At 38.1% G+C, this 17,373-nt stretch overlaps 2 protein-coding genes across 3 annotated transcripts in view; both read right to left on the reverse strand.

Annotated features, from left to right (window-relative positions):
- The window catches only part of LOC111444746 (cysteine-rich repeat secretory protein 12-like), a 2,265-nt gene extending 1,308 nt beyond the window's left edge, over positions 1-957 (reverse strand). The window contains exon 1 of one of the 2 annotated variants that reach the window (XM_023082771.1): positions 111-957. In XM_023082771.1, the coding sequence (XP_022938539.1) occupies positions 111-879 (769 nt within the window). In that variant the 5' untranslated portion in view covers positions 880-957. The remainder of the gene's footprint in view (positions 1-110) is intronic. The other variant, XM_023082770.1, reaches the window with a different exon arrangement.
- A 14,372-nt stretch (positions 958-15,329) lies between these two features.
- LOC111445176 overlaps positions 15,330-17,373 on the reverse strand; it is an 8,930-nt gene continuing 6,886 nt past the window's right edge. Inside the window, exon 11 of the mRNA XM_023083413.1 lies at positions 15,330-15,683. Coding sequence (XP_022939181.1) covers positions 15,625-15,683 — 59 coding nt within the window. The 3' untranslated portion in view covers positions 15,330-15,624. The remainder of the gene's footprint in view (positions 15,684-17,373) is intronic.

Genomic DNA, 17,373 nt, shown 5'->3' on the forward strand with positions numbered 1-17,373 from the left:
TTTTTTTTTTTTTTTTTTTTTTTTTTTGTTATTCAACCCAACTTTTAAGGACAATAATAAAAAAAATGAATTAAAAAAATAAAATCATATTAAAAGAAAAGGTAACTTACTATGTCCATTTCCATATCCACGTCCATACCCATTTCCATCGTCCTGCGCGTGGGCTGCACCTCGAGTAAATCGCGCGTAGCATTTAGCCAAAAACAAATCCCCCCAAGCAGAATTCCCACACCCCGATTTGAGCAGTTTGATAGCGTCAGAGACGCAATCTTGGCAGTCGCTCACACTCAAATCCCCAACGCACTGAGCCACACTCCGTACATCCCCAACTCCACCTGTCCTATAGGTTCCACCATCATTAACCAAATACGCCAGCGCAGCATCAACCCCAGTCAACGCGTCCAAGTCAGACCCAATCGACGGTCCACATTTCTTAACCACGACCGTCTTGTCCTCCACCCCAAAGAAGCTCTTGTTGTCGTACTTGACAAAACAGCCCTCCAGCTGCAACGCTCCCCCGCACGCATCGCTGCAGATGGTCCCAAGGCGGCTAACCGACCCAGCAACGCACTTGGAGCAGTCGCCTGAATTGAGGTCGCCCCGGCATTGGTAGAGGCCGTAGATGGTGTCCTGTGAGGTGGAGCCGACAACAGTGAAGTTGGCGTAGGCGGCGGAAGTGGCGGAGCCGACAAGGCGGCCAAGGAGTAAGTTAAGATTGGCGTGGAAGGGTGAATTGGGAATGTATTTCTGGATGGTGCAGCCGCCGAAGACGTAGGTGTCTACGGAAGTGGGGGAGGACGGAGGTGTCAGAATTGCGACGGCGCCGTACAGAAATGTCAGAAATGAAGAGAGGGGGAGCCGTGTTCTAGTTTCCGACATGTCGAGAGAGCAAAAGGGGAGGGAGTTTGCAGAGAGTATAGGGGGAGAAGAGGAGGGTGGGAAGGAGATTGGGAATTGCAAATATATAATAGAAATTGAAGTTTATTATTATAAATATAATATTATAAAGTTTACGTAGAAAGCGAAAAAGAAAAATAAAAAGGGGGAAAAAATAGTGTATATATGATGATTTTCCAAGTTCGAGAATCCTTTTGAAAGATGGGGACAGAGGCAAAAGGGGTGACAGTTTTCCTAAGCTTCAAAAAGCAAAACCTAAAGATATATGAATAATGGATGAGAGAGAGAGGGATGAGATGAGATTATAATTTGTATGCCTCTCTCATAATTCCTTCCCTACCTCCATTTTATCATTGTCATGATGGTGACGAGGGAGATAATGACACTTTTTTTTCTTTCTTTTTTTTATAATTATGTCCATAAATTATAAGGTCTCCGAGACTTGGTATTGGATTCATAATTTGGATTTGACACATGATGGCCTCCACATTTTTATGTGACCACTATCCCTACATACTAGCATGATTCATTCTAGCATGCTTTGTCCTTCATTTATATGACACATACGAAAATTCGAAAGAGATAACCGAACATAAAATTGTTCCAAGAAAAACATACTCGACCTTAGAGTTTTTTCCTATATCCACGTCCACACCCATTTCCATTGTCCTGCGTGTGGGCTGCACCTCGAGTAAATCACGCATAGCATTTGGCCGAAAATAAGTCCCCCAAGCAGAAGTCCCACAACCTAATTTGAGTTGCTGTTCGTACCATCATAAAAGATAGGTATTTACTCGATGCATGAACACACAATGATGCATGAGGTCCTAAAATTTTTATTCATTACCACGTAAGACAACACTTTCCATTTTCTTCATATCATATCATTTTCATCATAGCTTTCCATGCATAAATTGGGGTTGTGTATCATATCGACACATCTTATCTTATATCATTCATATCATGTCATATCATACATATCTCATATCACCAATATATCATGTAACATCATATACTATATCGCCAATAACATTTATCATATATCAGTACATCACATCACAACACGTGCCATAACATTCATATATCATCTCAAAGTCGCATCGTAGCATGGACCTATCGTGGACTTGTCCTTTCATATTGTTTCATGAACATATTATAGTCATATCATTTCATATACATATCATAGTCATATCCTTTCATAAACATATGATAGTCATATCATTTCATAAACATATCATAGTTATATCGTTTCATAAATATATCATAGTGATATCCTTTAATAAACATATCATAGTCATATAGTTTCATAAACATATCATAATCATATCGTTTCATAAACATATCCTAATCATATCATTTCATAAACATATCCTAATCATATCGTTTCATAAACATATCCTAATCATATCATTTCATAAATATATCGTAGTCATATGTCAAGCATATAACACGTGCAGAACCACGGGCACGTGTTATCATACAAACATCAATTCCTAACCATACCAATAGTAAGGTCACTTACTTGGTTGGTCTTAGCCGACGCTCTCCCTAAACTCAAATATATTTGTATTCTGTCCCTCAAAGTTGTTCCAAGTATCGTTAGGAGTTATTTCCTATTAGAAGTCCAGCTCGTTTCGTTAGTAATACTAATTTCTTAGCTCAATTTAACTTAAATTGAGAAAATGGACCTTATATTGACCTTAATCGCCTTAAGGTCGAATTCAAAAATTGGTATCAAAATGTCTATACCAAGCCGAATGACCAAGTTTTGAGCTAAGAAGTCGCATTGAACCGAGCCAAGCCGCATTGAGTCAACTGAGTCGAAGGAGTTGGCGTACGACACATGTCGCTATGGGGAGAAGACGCGTGCGCAGTGTCACGGTCATGCATGTCCAAGGCGTGTTGTCAATGGCAGCATGACAGATATCCCAGTCTTGCTTGTCCAGGATGTGTTGTCCATAGTTGCATGCCCGTTTCAAACCCTTTTACATGCTTTCATCTTAGATAAGTCTTTACCATTCCATATTGGGTCAGTATGAGGGTGTATGACCGTTCACCAAAATCGTGTCTACACCTGCAAGGGTTAAAATGCCCTAAAATGTATTATAAGGGGATATGACTAGTTGTCAACTTCTTTCTACCCGATAGTTATATGCAGTAAGCCGTTGTTGTTGTCTTTTGCTTACATTCCCATATAACACTATTTCCAATTTCTCAAATCTTGCTTTCAAAACTCTCTTTCAAAATCTCTCTGCCCTCATTTTCTAAAACTTCTTGAATCGGGGCCAAAGACTCAAGCATATGTCGCTTGGCTGTAGGCAACGCAAGAATGAATAGGCTTAACTCACTTGTTGCTGGGAAGTGAGTGCTACACAATCACAAGTCCGTTGCCATCAAAGTGCAATTGTAACAAGTGGTATCAGAGCCAGGTTCGGCTCCTTGGAAAGTATTACGCAGACATGCCCGCCAAGAAACAATTGGGCAAGTCCCAGGTTGATCGATTAGCTAAAATTGAAGAACAGTTACTCTGCATTTGTTAAATTCCTGATGGAATGAGGCTTTTGGAATCATTCATGAATGAGATGTCCGCTAAAGCCGACAGGTTCAACGAGATGGCACGCCACCTTGAAACAATGCCTATCCTTGAATTAATGATTAGGGTTGAGGCCCTAGAACACAAGCCCACAAGAGCTAGTATCTTTGAACGAGGGGATTGTTCAACGGGCTCTGTTGCTCGAACGGAGGAACGTGTCGAGGGCTTAGACAATACTCAACTGGCAATCGTCTAGATTGTCTCGGAATTGTTTGAAGACTTTAGAGAATCCCTTAGAATAGTCAGGGCCGAAGTGGCAGATCTAAACACCAAACTAAACCTCACTATGATTGCGGTGGGGGACCAAACCCCAACTAGGGGTGTAGCACGATTTAACAAGATAAAGGTTCTAGAGCCCAAACCCTTCTGTGGGGTTCGAGATACCAAGGCTCTAGAGAACTTTTATCTTCGACCTTGAACAATACTTCCGAGCCACAAATACCGTGGCAGAGGAAGTGAAGGTAACGTTGGTGACAATGCACCTAGCCGACGATGCAAAGTTATGGTGGAGGTCCAAGTACATGGACATTCAAGATGGTCGATGTACTATGGACACTTGGGATAACTTGAAACAAGAACTCCGCTCTCAGTTTCTCCTAGGAAATGTCGAGATAATAGCCAGGAGATAACTAAGAGAGCTGAGGCATACGGGCAGTATCCGAGACTATGTTAGGTAGTTTTCTGAGCTTATGTTAGATATTCGTGATATGTCCGAGACAGACAAGATCTTCAATTTTATTATGGGGCCGAAGCTGTGGGTGAAAACTAAACTCTACAAATAAAGAGTTCAATCCCTTTCCACAGCCTATGTTGTTGCCGAATGATTGTTTGATCTTGATAGCGATGAAACCTCAGAGATGGGGCAAAATCGAGCATCCACAAGTGGTGAAAATGAGAATTATCCACCAAACTCCCCTAGAGGTGAGGATAGTGATAGCTCTAAAGACGAGGAGGAGGAATACGAATCCTCCCAACAGTGAGGTAGGGCTCCTTGGCAGAGACCATACAAACAGATTAGTCAAAGTCAAAGCCATGACACCCCTTCTTGCTTCATATGTAAGGGGGCTCACCAAGTATCTGAATGCCCACAGAAGGCAGCATTATGTGCCTTCCAAGAAAAACTTCGAGCTAATTCAAAAGTTGAGTACGAAATAGCAGAAACAGAAACACCGTTAGATAGGACTGTTGGATATCCCCGTGTTGGGGTGCTAAAGTACTTGTTCGCTCTTCAAAAGAGAGTGGAAGAGATAGAAAAGCCAGTGGAATGTGGTCTTATGTATGTCGAGATTTGGGTAAAGCATAAAGCAGCTAGAAACACTATCGTTGACTCTAGAGCCACCCACAACTTCATGACGGAGACCGAAGCAAAACATTTGAATATCCTTTGGCATCGGGATGTAGGAAAGATGAAGGTCGTCAAGTCAGCAGCCTTACCTGTGTTAGGAGTTGCGAAGAGAACTCCCATCAAACTGGGGACTTGGATGGGACGAACCGACTTTATGATAGTCAAGATCATGACTTCGACATCGTGTTTGGGATGGACTGTTAAAATAACACTCACGAATTTGTGAAGTAATCTCACACTCACTAACAATCAAACGCTCTAATACTGCTTTGTGAAAGTACTACTTGTGTACTTGTGAAAGAGATGTCGAGAGTGGAGAGATAAGGAGACAAAGAATAATGAAAAAATCTTTTTCTATTACTCTGTGTTTCTTTGCTTGTCTTTTCTCTTACTCTCTGCTCTTTTTGCTCTGATTTACCGTGAAGGAATTAGGTATTTATACCTTTTTGCTCTAATAATAGGGTGAGAGAAACTCTCATAACCCCGGCCGCCACGAAGGTTCTTTTCTTTCCGCTGGCTTTTTCAAATTTACTTTCCTGACATATTAACTGCATTTTGCATTTTAAGTTTATTTTAACAAAACTCTCTCATAAACTTAAATGCTCCTACCATCTGTCATTCCAATCATTTTCTTGTATTTGTCGAAAAGTACTTCGGTAGCGATTTTGTAAAGATATCCGCAACTTGATCCTGACTTGCCACATGCAGCAATTCCATGCTCCCTTCCTTCACATGATCTCGGATAAAGTGAAATCGAACATTAATGTGTTTGCTTCTTTCATGGTTCACTGGGTTCTTTGCCAACTCAATTACTAATTTGTTGTCAACTTGAATCACGGGGTTGCACCTCATTGCTTTAGCTCCATCTTGCTTAACAAATTTCTAAGCCATATCGCGTGGCACACACACACCAAGATGCTGCCACGTACTCAGCTTGACACATCGAGAGTGTCACGATCGGTTGTTTCTTTAAAAGCCAAGTAAATGTTGTGTTGCCCATGAAGAATACATAACCCCATGTACTTTTTCGATCATCTATGTCTCCGCACCAATCACTGTCAGAGTAACCAACTAAGTTGTAATCTTCTATTTTTGAGTAGAATAATCCAAGTGACACCGTTCCTTGGATGTACCATAGGACTCGCTTCAACATCTTCCAATGTGAATAAATTGGCTCCTCCATGAACCGACTTATTATGCCAACACTTAATGAAAGATCTGGCCTTGTACATGTAAGATAGCGAAGGCTTCTTACCAGGCTCCGGTACCTATTTGCATATACTCGTTCTCCTTCATCGTACTTTGAGAGTTTTGCACCTGGTTCCATTGGTGTTGATACCAGGTTGCAATTTTTCATCTTTTACTTCTTCAAAATCTCCTTTGCATATTTCTTCTGTGATCCAACCTCCAAACCAAGGAAAAACTTCAACAAGCCCAAGTCTGTCATCTCAAATTCTCGTGTCATTGTGCTTTTGAACTCTTCTATCATTTCATCATTGTTGCCTGAAAAGATGAGGTCATCGACATAAAGAGCGACAAGTATCACATTACCTACACTCTTCTTTGTGTAAAGTGCATGCTCGTGGGGACATTGCTTGTACCCGTTCTCCTTGAAGTATGTATCGGTACGAGTATTCCATGCTCGTGGTGCTTGCTTCAACCCGTAAAGCGCCTTCTTCAATTTTAGTACTTTCTTCTCTTCAATTTTTATGTACCCGGGTGGTTGTTTAAGGTAGACTTCTTCTTCAAGCACACCATTCAAGAATTCTGACTTGACATCCATTTGAAAAATCGGCCATTTGAATTGAGCCGCTTGAGAAATGAGCAGTCGAATTGTCTCCATTCTTGCGACGGGAGCACACACTTTATCATAGTCGATTCCCGCCTTTTGCTTGTATCCCTTTGCAACAAGTCGCGCCTTGTACCGCTCTATCTTGCCTTGAGCATTCATCTTTTTTTTTAATACCCACTTCACACTCATGGGCTGACTTCCTTCCTGTAATTCTGTCACCTCCCATGTATTGTTGCAATGAATCGCTTTAATCTCCTCATCCATGGTAGTTTGCCACTTCTTGTCTCGCATCGCCTCTTCAAAGCTGATATTTTCAGCATCTGCCAAAAGACATACAAGGTGTACCTCATTTATTAAATCATACAAGTCTTGCAAACTTCGTATTTTGGGTTGTCGTGGTTCGTCTTCATCATCAAAAATTTTTGAGTCTGTTGGTGCACTTGTTGGTGCAACAACCAATGATTCTCCAACTTTGATATTAACTTCCATCGAATTGTCCAGTCCCATTCGCTTGCTTCATTTACTCGCACATCATGACTCACTATCACCATCTTGCTTATCGGGTCAAGTAGCTTGTATCCTTTTGTCTTCTCATCATATCCAATAAAAATATATCTTTTGCTTTTGTTTTCGAGCTTCGTACTTTGTTGATCTGGTACATGAGCATAAGCCACACTACCGAACACTTTGAGATGAGAGATTGTAGACTTTTGTCCGCTCCAAGTCTCTTATGGTGTTTGATCATCTAACTTTGCATGTGGACATCGATTTTGTACGTAAATGGCGCATTGCACGGCTTCTGCCCAAAATTCCTTTGGCATCCTTTTGCTCTTGAGCATTGATCGAACCATGTCGAGAATGGTCCGGTTCTTTCTCTCGGCCACACCATTTTGTTAAGGGGTGTACGGTGCGGTTAGAAATTGCCTTATGCCTTGCTCCTCACAATACTCCATGAAAGTCGTCGAAGTATACTCGCCACCTCTATCAGATCGTACAGTTTTGATGTGTCTACCAGTTGCCTTCTCTACCATCACTTTGAACCTTTTGAACACCTCGAATGCCTCAGATTTTTCTTTTAGAAAGTAAGCCTAAGTTTTCCGTGAGTAGTCATCGATAAAGGAAATGAAATACCTCTTTCCGCTGAAAGACTCTGGGGTAATTGGTCCATATATATATGTATGGATCAACTCAAGAGGTTGTTTAGCCCAAAATTTAGCCTTCTTTTGAATTGAGGTTCTCGCATGCTTGCTGAGCACGCATTCTTCACAAAATTTTCCTTCAAAGTCCATGTTTGGTAGCCCATGCACCATATTCTTCTTCGCTAACTCCTTTAGGCCACCATGATGTAGGTGACCAAAGCGAAGATGCCACAGTGATGCTTTGTCTTCTACGTCGACTCGCAAACACTTTTCTCGTATGCTTCATAAGTTCAATTTGTACATCCGATTTCTTTCTATCTCGACTCAAGCAACCAAACGTCCTTGCTTATCCTTCAGCTGTAGCAGGCAGTCCGTTAAGAATATCGAGTAACCTTTCTCTGTGAGTTGCCCCATACTCAGTATGTTGGTCTTGAGGTCTGGTACGTAATAAACATCTTGGATTGACCCCATTACACCATCCTTTTGCAAGAAAGTATCGTACCTAGGCCTATGACCTCCACATTTGACACATCTCCAAACGACACATGACCATCTTCAATCTTTTGCTTCTCTTTGAATAGGTACTCATGACTGCATATATGGTTGCTTGCCCCTAAGTCAAGGTACCACAGAGTGTCATTGTTGATGTTGTCTTCATCTTAAGCCATCAAGAGAAGACCTTCATTTGTTATGTCTTCCAAGGCTAGGTTGGTTGCTCCTTCCACCTGTTTTCCGGCTCGACAATCTTTTGCAACATGTTCCATTCTACCACAATTGTAACATTTTTCGGAGTTACAATTATTCGCATAGTGACCATATTTTTTTACATTTATATAGCACTGGATGTTGGAATAATATCCTTGACTGCATCCTTGATTGCGTCCTCTTCCACGCCAATTTGCTTGGCTCGACTATCTCTTCTCCTTATAATGTTCTTCATAACTGCTGCCTTGACCACCTCGACCATTTCCGCGACTTCCACTACCTCGACCTTGAATATTTTGAGAGTAGAGTTTGAAGTGCTTGATCGAGTGTCTCCTCTTTCTTCTTCTTACGTTGCTCGTGTGCCTCGAGTGAATCGGCAAGCTCATCGACTGTGAACGTCGCTAGGTTCTTTAACTCTTCTATCACACATACAACATTCTCGAAGTTGTTGGTTAATGACCTCAAGCTCTTCTCCACAACCCCCGTCTCGGGTAACATTTCTCCATTTTGGTTGAGTTGGTTTACCACAGTCTGTACGCGCGTAATGTAGTCCGATAAATTTTCTAACTCCTTCATCTTCATGCTCTCCAACTCACCACGAAGAGTTTGGAGACGCACTTGCTTGACTCGGTCAGTTCCTTTGAACACTTTTTCTAAAGTGTCCCACGCTTCTTTTGAAGTAGTTGCTCTGGCAATCTTCTCAAAGCCCGACTCGGCAACGGCCCAGAACAACATATATAATGCCGCCTTATCCTTTGATCGTAATTCTTTTAACGCCTTGTTTTATGGTGCCGTATAACCCGTGGTATCCTTTGGTTCTTCAAAACCTTCTTCGACCACCTCTCATGCGTCTTGAGAACCGAGAAGAGCTTTCATTTGGATGCTTCAATTCTCGTAGTTTGTCTTCGTTAATTGCGGTAGCAGCATTTGACCCATCATATTCGCCATTGGCTCTAATACCAATTTGTTAAAATAACACTCACGAATTTGTGAAGTAATCTCACACTCACTAACAATCGAACGCTCCGATACCGTTTTGTGAAAGTACTACTCGCATACTTGTGAAAGAGATGTCGAGAGGGGAGAGACAAGGAAACAAAGAATACTCAAAGAATACTGAAAAAAAACCTTTTTCTATTGCTCTGTATTTCTTTGCTTTTATTTTCTCTTGTTCTCTGCTCTTCTTGCTCTGACTTTACACGGAAGGGATCACGTATTTTATACATTTTCTATTACTAATAATAGGGTCTCTAGGCCTTTTCTTTCAGCTGGCTTTTTCAAATTTACTTTCCTAAAACTGCATTTGACATTTAAGTTTATTTCAAGTGTACTCCCTACTAGAACACAAAGTCATCCCCATACCCCTAACAAAAAGTTTAGTAATAACAGGGTCAAACCTGACGATTATCCAAACAAACACTTGCCAGCCAGGAAGGGTGAAAAAGATGTCAGCACTACTGTTGAGGCAAGATCTAAGCCATGATGAATTTACACTCACTGCCATTACCGTATTGAAAGAGGGAAGCTCGAGCGAGCCAACCTCAACAAAAGTCTCGTGGTCAACTCACAAACATCGAGACATGAGACAAGGAAGTTGGACAAAGTATTTATCTCCAGCTAGGAAGATAAATAGCAAGGTTAATGTCATATCAGGAGGAGAATCACCTGCCACGAACGAATGTCATACATTTGAACCCGAGCTAGCTAATTTATACGAGCAACCAAATGACTTACTAATAGTTAGGTCCATCAAGTCCTCAAATACCATTGTTAATAATCACCCAAGGGTTAGAGAGAGACACCAAGCCAACACTGCCGCTGAGGGAGGGAGACAGAGACAAACCTCAGAAACAACACATGGTCACTTAGAAATACCATCAAGACAGAGAAAGAGAAGGGTCGATCGAAAGTGTCAACCACGACAGTTTCAAGGAGGGAGAGTTCTGATCAAGTTGAGGTCAAATTAACTCCAAGATCAAAACAACAAGAGTCGAAGACTGGTGAGAAAATACTACGAACCAGTCGAAGTTATTCACAAGATCAAAAAGGCATCGTATAGGATCCATTTGCTCCCATGGATGTGGACTAGCCCTGTTGTCCACGTTAGTAACATGAAACGCTACTCTTCCGAAGTAAAAGACGTCAAGCACAGAAATGTGACATGACCTCTCATAAAGAAGAAGAATCCCGAAGAAAAAGATGTTGGAGAAACTTTGACGGAGGAGACGCCAAGAGCCAACAAACCAAGAAGCAGTTTTCAACAGCTCCTTACAGAATTGACGAGACTCCGCAACACTGAAACCAACTGGAAACACATTGAAGAGACCTAAACGTCAATCTCAGTCTACAACACAAAGTTGTAACCAAGTTGGTTGACAGAGACGTCAACCAATTGAGTGGGTGAGGATGTCACGATTATGCTTGTCCAAAACATGTTCTTATGGCCGCATGACAGATGTCCTAGTCTTGCTTGTTTGGGTCGGTTGACAGGGATGTCAACCAATTGAGTGGGAGAGGATTCACGGTCATGCATGTCTAAGGCGTGTTGTTAATGACCGCATGATAGATATCTCGATCTTGCTTGTCTAGGACGTGTTGTTCATGGTTGCTCTTGTTGATCGTGGGTTGGCTCTTGTACTGGGTAACCCAAATTCAACCCGAAGTCGACCTAAATTGGTTGTCTTCTTCACTCAACTCGCTTGCAATTTTCTTCAACTTTCTCTCTCCTCCCGAATCGTCTTCCGAAGATTCTTTTCGTCATCCTTTGTCTCCTATGACCTTCGGTTTGTCGTTTCCTTCACCCCCACGACATTACAAAGCCGTGTAATTACCTATACACATAGATCCATCGATATTATTAAGCTTTCCAAAAATTAGATCTCGCAGGAGATTCAATCTGAGGGAAGGTTTGATGGGTATTCTTCTTCTCTGTGATCTATTTTCTCTCGAGATGGTAGGGGTACGGAGTCCTTGGAAGTGTTGAGGAGGGTCGAGGAAGTGTGGCCTCGTGGGTAGGTTGAAGATGCAAGAATTTTGGCATCTACATTTTTTTTTTTTTTTGAATCCTTATAACATTATTGGTATAGATAGTAACTTCAAATTCTTTTAAGCCTTCTTCCCGTCTTCCTATATTAAGAATAGATCTCATTCAAACGTGGTTTTTGGTTAATTCTCATGCCCCTCCTTTAACTCAAGTGTTAAAACATGGGTGAAGGTTCATATCCCAATGTTCATAAAAGTTGTACTAAAATAGTTGCATTGACATGCGTCACCGACTTTGAGTTTAATATAATGTAAGCTTTACATTTCATTAAAGGCATCCATTATTTTAGGAAGTATATTAAATATAAATAATGAATAAAGAAATGTACGTATGCACACATGCAGGTATTTATCAAATTTTGAAATAAAAAGACAATGATGATACCAACAACTTATGTGTACGCTTATTAAATTAACAATTTTCTTGAACTAAACCAGTGCTTCATAATCACTCTTCTGGTCATACTCATTATTAAACCCTTATTTATAACTCCCAAGAACCTCATGTATTTAGGTTGTTTAATAATAATTTAAACATTATTTGGGGGCAAAAAGGTCAAGTTTAGGTTTAAAAGTGGTTAGCCACGTCAGCATATAAAAAACACAAACACGTTTGGTCCTAGAATTAACAATAATAGGCATCCAAATAATTTAGATTATTCAATCTGAACTATATAAATTAAATTGGGTAAGATTTTTTTTTTTTCCAATTTTAGTTGGATTGAGTTGACTGTTTGGAAGATAAATAATTTAGATAGGTATGTAGGTTGACATTTTTTTGGTTGAGTCAACCCAACCAACGCAAAAATAAGGTTACAATCTATCTTTACCTTAATTTTTTAAAAAAATAAAAATATTTAATATTTTTAATTAAAATTATGATAGATTGATAACTTTTATATTTAAATTTTATGAAAATTTTAATTATTAATATAATTTGAATTTACTCATCTAAAATTTTATAATTAAAATATTTGCAAAATCATATATAGATATAGCAATTTAAAATACATATTTTGGTAAATCAAATAAATGAGCTCATTTAACAAAATAATAAATATGATATGGGAAAAAAAAACAATAATAATAAAAATTGAAAAGTATAAAAGTAAAAACAATGAAATTTTTATAACCCCACTTTGAATTAAATATATATTTTGAAGCATGGAAAAAAGTCCGTAGAAATTAAATGCACCACCCTTTTGACCGTCAAATTAGGTAACGGTGAAAAGTAAAAATAAAGAAGATAATAATAAAGCATTTAATATATGTGACTATAGAGTGATAAAATACAACAGTAATATTTATTTTTTTAAAAAAATAAATATTTTGGTCGGCAGGTTGGTGAAAAGGACAATTTTCTCCCTCTATAGCCCATTTAGACTAATAAAAGGCTACTTACTATCTATATCTATGAAAATAAAATAAAATAAAATATATGTTTTTATCATTTATTTAGTTTCTATTTAGTTTCTATTGAGCGAGAGTGAAACACTATTGTTTAAGTCTCAAAATCAACACGCAAAAAAACTACTTTTTTCAGTTACCCTCCGTAAAAAAAAAAAGAACTTTCATCTTGTCAAATTATATCTTTAAGTATCTACTTGGTTAAATCTCCAAAATGACAGTCAAACTGGATCAACTACAAAAGTTATTCTGTTCGTGGAAGTTAAAAGACGAGCTCAGGTAGGAATTCATAACTTAAGATTAGATCGAATTGGTTATGGTAATCGTGTGAAATATTGATATTCTCGATTAATGGATTTTTGAGAAGAGATTAAACATTTTGTAGTCCAATTTTATTGATATGAACAAATACATCAATTATGTAAGATAAACTTTAAGGAAGATGTAAAGAAAATGTTGTTCAAATTATCATAAAATGTTCCAATTCATGTCATATTAAAGAAGAATCAAGTTTCATTTATTCTTATATGGTTACAAATTTTGGTTGATGATAACCAATTAAACACTCGAGCATATGACACATACGAAGCCACGGGCACGTGCCATCATACAACATATAAATATAATTCAACTGATAGTAAGGTCACCTACTTAGTTGGCCTTAGCCAACGTTTTCCTAAATTCGAGTATATTCTCTTTTCATCCCTCGAAATTGCTCCAAGTATCGCCGGTTGTCGTTTCTTATTAGAACTTCCATCTCATTTCGTTGGTAACTCAAATTCCTTAACTCAATTTAACTTAAATCGAGAAATTGAACCTTATACTAATCTTAATTGTCTTAAATAAAGTCAATTTCAGCTTTGGGATGTTGAAACAGCAAATATTAGGCAAAATGCCCTTTTATCGAGCGAGTCGACTCAACCGTGTAAGCCAAAGTGATTCCTGGCTATTGGTGCGACACGTGGTGCAATGGGGCACAAGTTGATTGTCAAAATATTTTAGATCACTTTTTATTTATTTATTGCAGATTTGATTAAAGTTGAGTAGTTTGATTATGTTATATATTTGTTTATAAATAGAAGAATAATTGAATTTGTTTATTTGAGATAATTAAATATAGAAAGAGAAAAGGTTGAAAAATGAAAGGGAGAGAGAGATGCTTGGGACAACCATGTCCATCTGCACCTGCTTCCATTTACTATTTTTTTAATCCCTATTTTTATTATATATTCAAAATCATCTCTTTTTCACCAAAATCTCCCACCAAACCAATTTAATCATTTGCTTTCCACAATCTTTATATTCACTTTAATTTTCTTAACTATATATATATATATATATACCAAATAGGTAGCCATTCGAAATATGCTCTATTTCATACGAATGAAACAATCATAATTACATCTGCATCAACCAAATTCGTAAGAAAAAACGATCAAATTCGATGTACTAAAACTAGGATAAGACTTATCAATAATGGGTCGTTAGTTATAAGATTTTGATTTGAAAGTGACGAGGGTTTTGTTAAGATGAAAGGCCGTTGAGAAGATAAGATTTTTGTCTTAAAAATGAATGTAATAAATTTGTGGGTAGCAACGAACTAAACATGGGATGCCCAAATATATGTATAGACCCCATGTGACATGCTTATCCAACATTGTCTAAACCCACCTCTACTTCTTCTCACCCAAAAACCAATATTTTTTTTTACAATTTTCTTTATTGAAAGGGACTAAACTTTCAAAAATAATTATTTTAATTGAATCAATATCTATAATGCGAAAAATTCAAAATACACATGTCTAATGTTCATATGACCTAATAATCAATCCAAACTCTCTACCTTACTTTTAAAAAGATTAAAAATACTAAACGTTTATAATCAATGTTAGTGATGTATTTTTACTTGCAAAGACTTAGTATTTGAACTTTATAATACTTTAGTTATTAATGTAATATACTGTGAATAATTAGAATTTCTTAAATAATTTTAAAAACCAAACAAGTTGACAATCCAACAAAAAAAAAAAAATAATAATAATAATTTAGTTGGGTTAGATGGTAAATTCTATTTGGGTAGCTTGGTTCACTAATCCAACCTAATTCAAAAGATTTTTCCAACCCAACCTGACTCATGTACACTCTCCATCTTTGATCTCATACATTCAATCTATTCAATCTAAACTGACCTCAATTAAAACCATAAGTCCAGATAAAATAAGGTTGATATCAATTGTCCAAATGGGGTTGGATTATTGTTAAATGAGATACATATATATATATATATATATATATCCACAATCTGCAGATAATAATGGAACTGATAGACAATAGCTAGAAAGTTGTGAATTTAGTTCATAAAAAGTTGAGAGGATGCAGAATGGAAGGGGGTTAGTGGGGAACAGAATCTACAAAGATTTTGATTGATTTCTATTAACATAACTTGCATTTGTCTTTTTCACTTTGATCTCTTTTGCTGATCTCTAAGAACAGCCGAAAGGAAACCATCTCATCAGTAAGCTGTTCAAAAGGGAAGGGAAGGCTACGCAAATAGCAAACAAGAAAATTGAGATCCTGACAAACATGTCACTTAATGGAGCACAACTCAGCTTCATTCATATGCGCGTGTAGACATAAGCACGTTGCTTAAATAGTAACATCAAATGTCTGTGTTTATTTACATTATCATATTTGGCCTTTTACCTTATAGAATGCAACATTTCAACACTAGCCCCTTTTGCTCTATTCGTCCATCCTCATTACCTGCAACAACCATGTTCTTCAAACTTAAATTCATGACTGAAAAGCTTACATGAAAGTTACTACGAAATCAAACAAATCACAAGACACGCATCTAGCTACCCAGAAAGGCCAACCATTGATCAGTGAAGGAGCTTAGGGCTGCCTTTTCTTGGTAGTAATAGCGTGGGCCTCCAGCAAGGCAGATGGATTTTCTTTTTCCCCCAATTTGCATTTGCAGAGATGATAGATCAAAATTGGATGGGGAAAAGAGGAGGGTTTGAGGAAGAAATGAGGGCATGGCTGAATAGAGCAATATTTTCTTTGACTTGCTCAATAATAAGTGTGAGATCCCACGATCGGTTGGGGACAAGAACAAAGCATTCTTTATAAGGGTGTAAAAGTCTCACCCTAGCAGATGCGTTTTGGACAATATCTGCTAGCGTTGGGCTTGAGCCGTTACAATAAGTAGGGCCAAAACGGTACAATTTCGTCTTCAAATTACTCAAGAAAGACATGGTCAAAAAGAGAAAGAGATGCTTAGTTAACTAGCACACGCCAGACACTCACTCAAAAGTAACGAGAAGTCCAACAATATCCCACTGGGACTGTTTCTCTCATATTCGACCACATCATGTCACCATTAACAAGACGGAGCTCTGTCAAGGACAGATTGTTGATAAATTTGTAAAAGTTCTTTATGCTTAAAAAGATATTGAACCAATGGAAGACATCTCATGAACCCACCAGATGGATGGCACTGAAGCATCATCCTCATACGGCAGAACCACAAAAACTAAATATCCTCTAATCTAAACAGTCATTTTCACGATTAAGGCCTTTGCTTTAATTCATCATGCTCTCCTCATCAGTCATTGGACAATTGATTTGTGTTTATCACTGAACATGCCCACGTAACACTTTCGATATTCAACTCATGAGTGTCCGGACCTACTACTCACACATACCTCGATTGATCTTATGTGAAAACCACCAACCTCTGTGATATTTGAAGGGTTCCATTAGAACCCAAATCTCTTTTATATTTCCACAAGCTCTAAGATAAACCAAGACTGGTTGTGGTTTCTTTTCTTCTTTTATTTTTTCTTTTAAAGAAACATATGTTTATTGAAATATGAAAAAAAAAAAAAAAAAGGGAAGAAACTGCCAACAGGAATCCCCACCCACAAAAAACCTAAAGAAATCTTTTGTTCATAATTCATAGAAAGACTATAGTTACAAAAGATTTTCCTGTGATTACAACACCACCAAGAAGCAATGATCTATACATTTCTTAAACTCAAAAGAAGAAGACTTTTCTTCAAAAGTATGAAGATTCCTTTCCAACCAAATATACCAAAGGAGCACTCTAGCTGCATAATTCCAAAGAACTACAGCTCTTGTAGAGAACTATTTGCATGGTCAGACAGCAAGCTAAAACAAAAATATCCAGCAGAAAAGACCAACCTAGATTAACAAAGGGCAGTGAAAGGAGCGAAGAATCCCCACCTTAACATCTCCCCTAATATGTGTGTCCTCTGTAAAAGGAGTGAGGAATCTCTTTCTCACCTGTTACTTCACTGTAGCTTCAGCAAAAGAGTGCGGAACTACTTTGGTAACTTATTCAGTCTAAATTGGTGTCACCCTCTACCGTTAGATCAAAAAAAAAAAAAAAAAAAAAAAAAAAAAAAAAAAAAAAAAAAAAAAAAAAAAA

The sequence above is a fragment of the Cucurbita moschata genome, unplaced genomic scaffold, assembly GCF_002738365.1.
Source record: "Cucurbita moschata cultivar Rifu unplaced genomic scaffold, Cmos_1.0 Cmo_Scf00007, whole genome shotgun sequence".
In the NCBI taxonomy this organism is placed as follows: domain Eukaryota; kingdom Viridiplantae; phylum Streptophyta; class Magnoliopsida; order Cucurbitales; family Cucurbitaceae; genus Cucurbita; species Cucurbita moschata.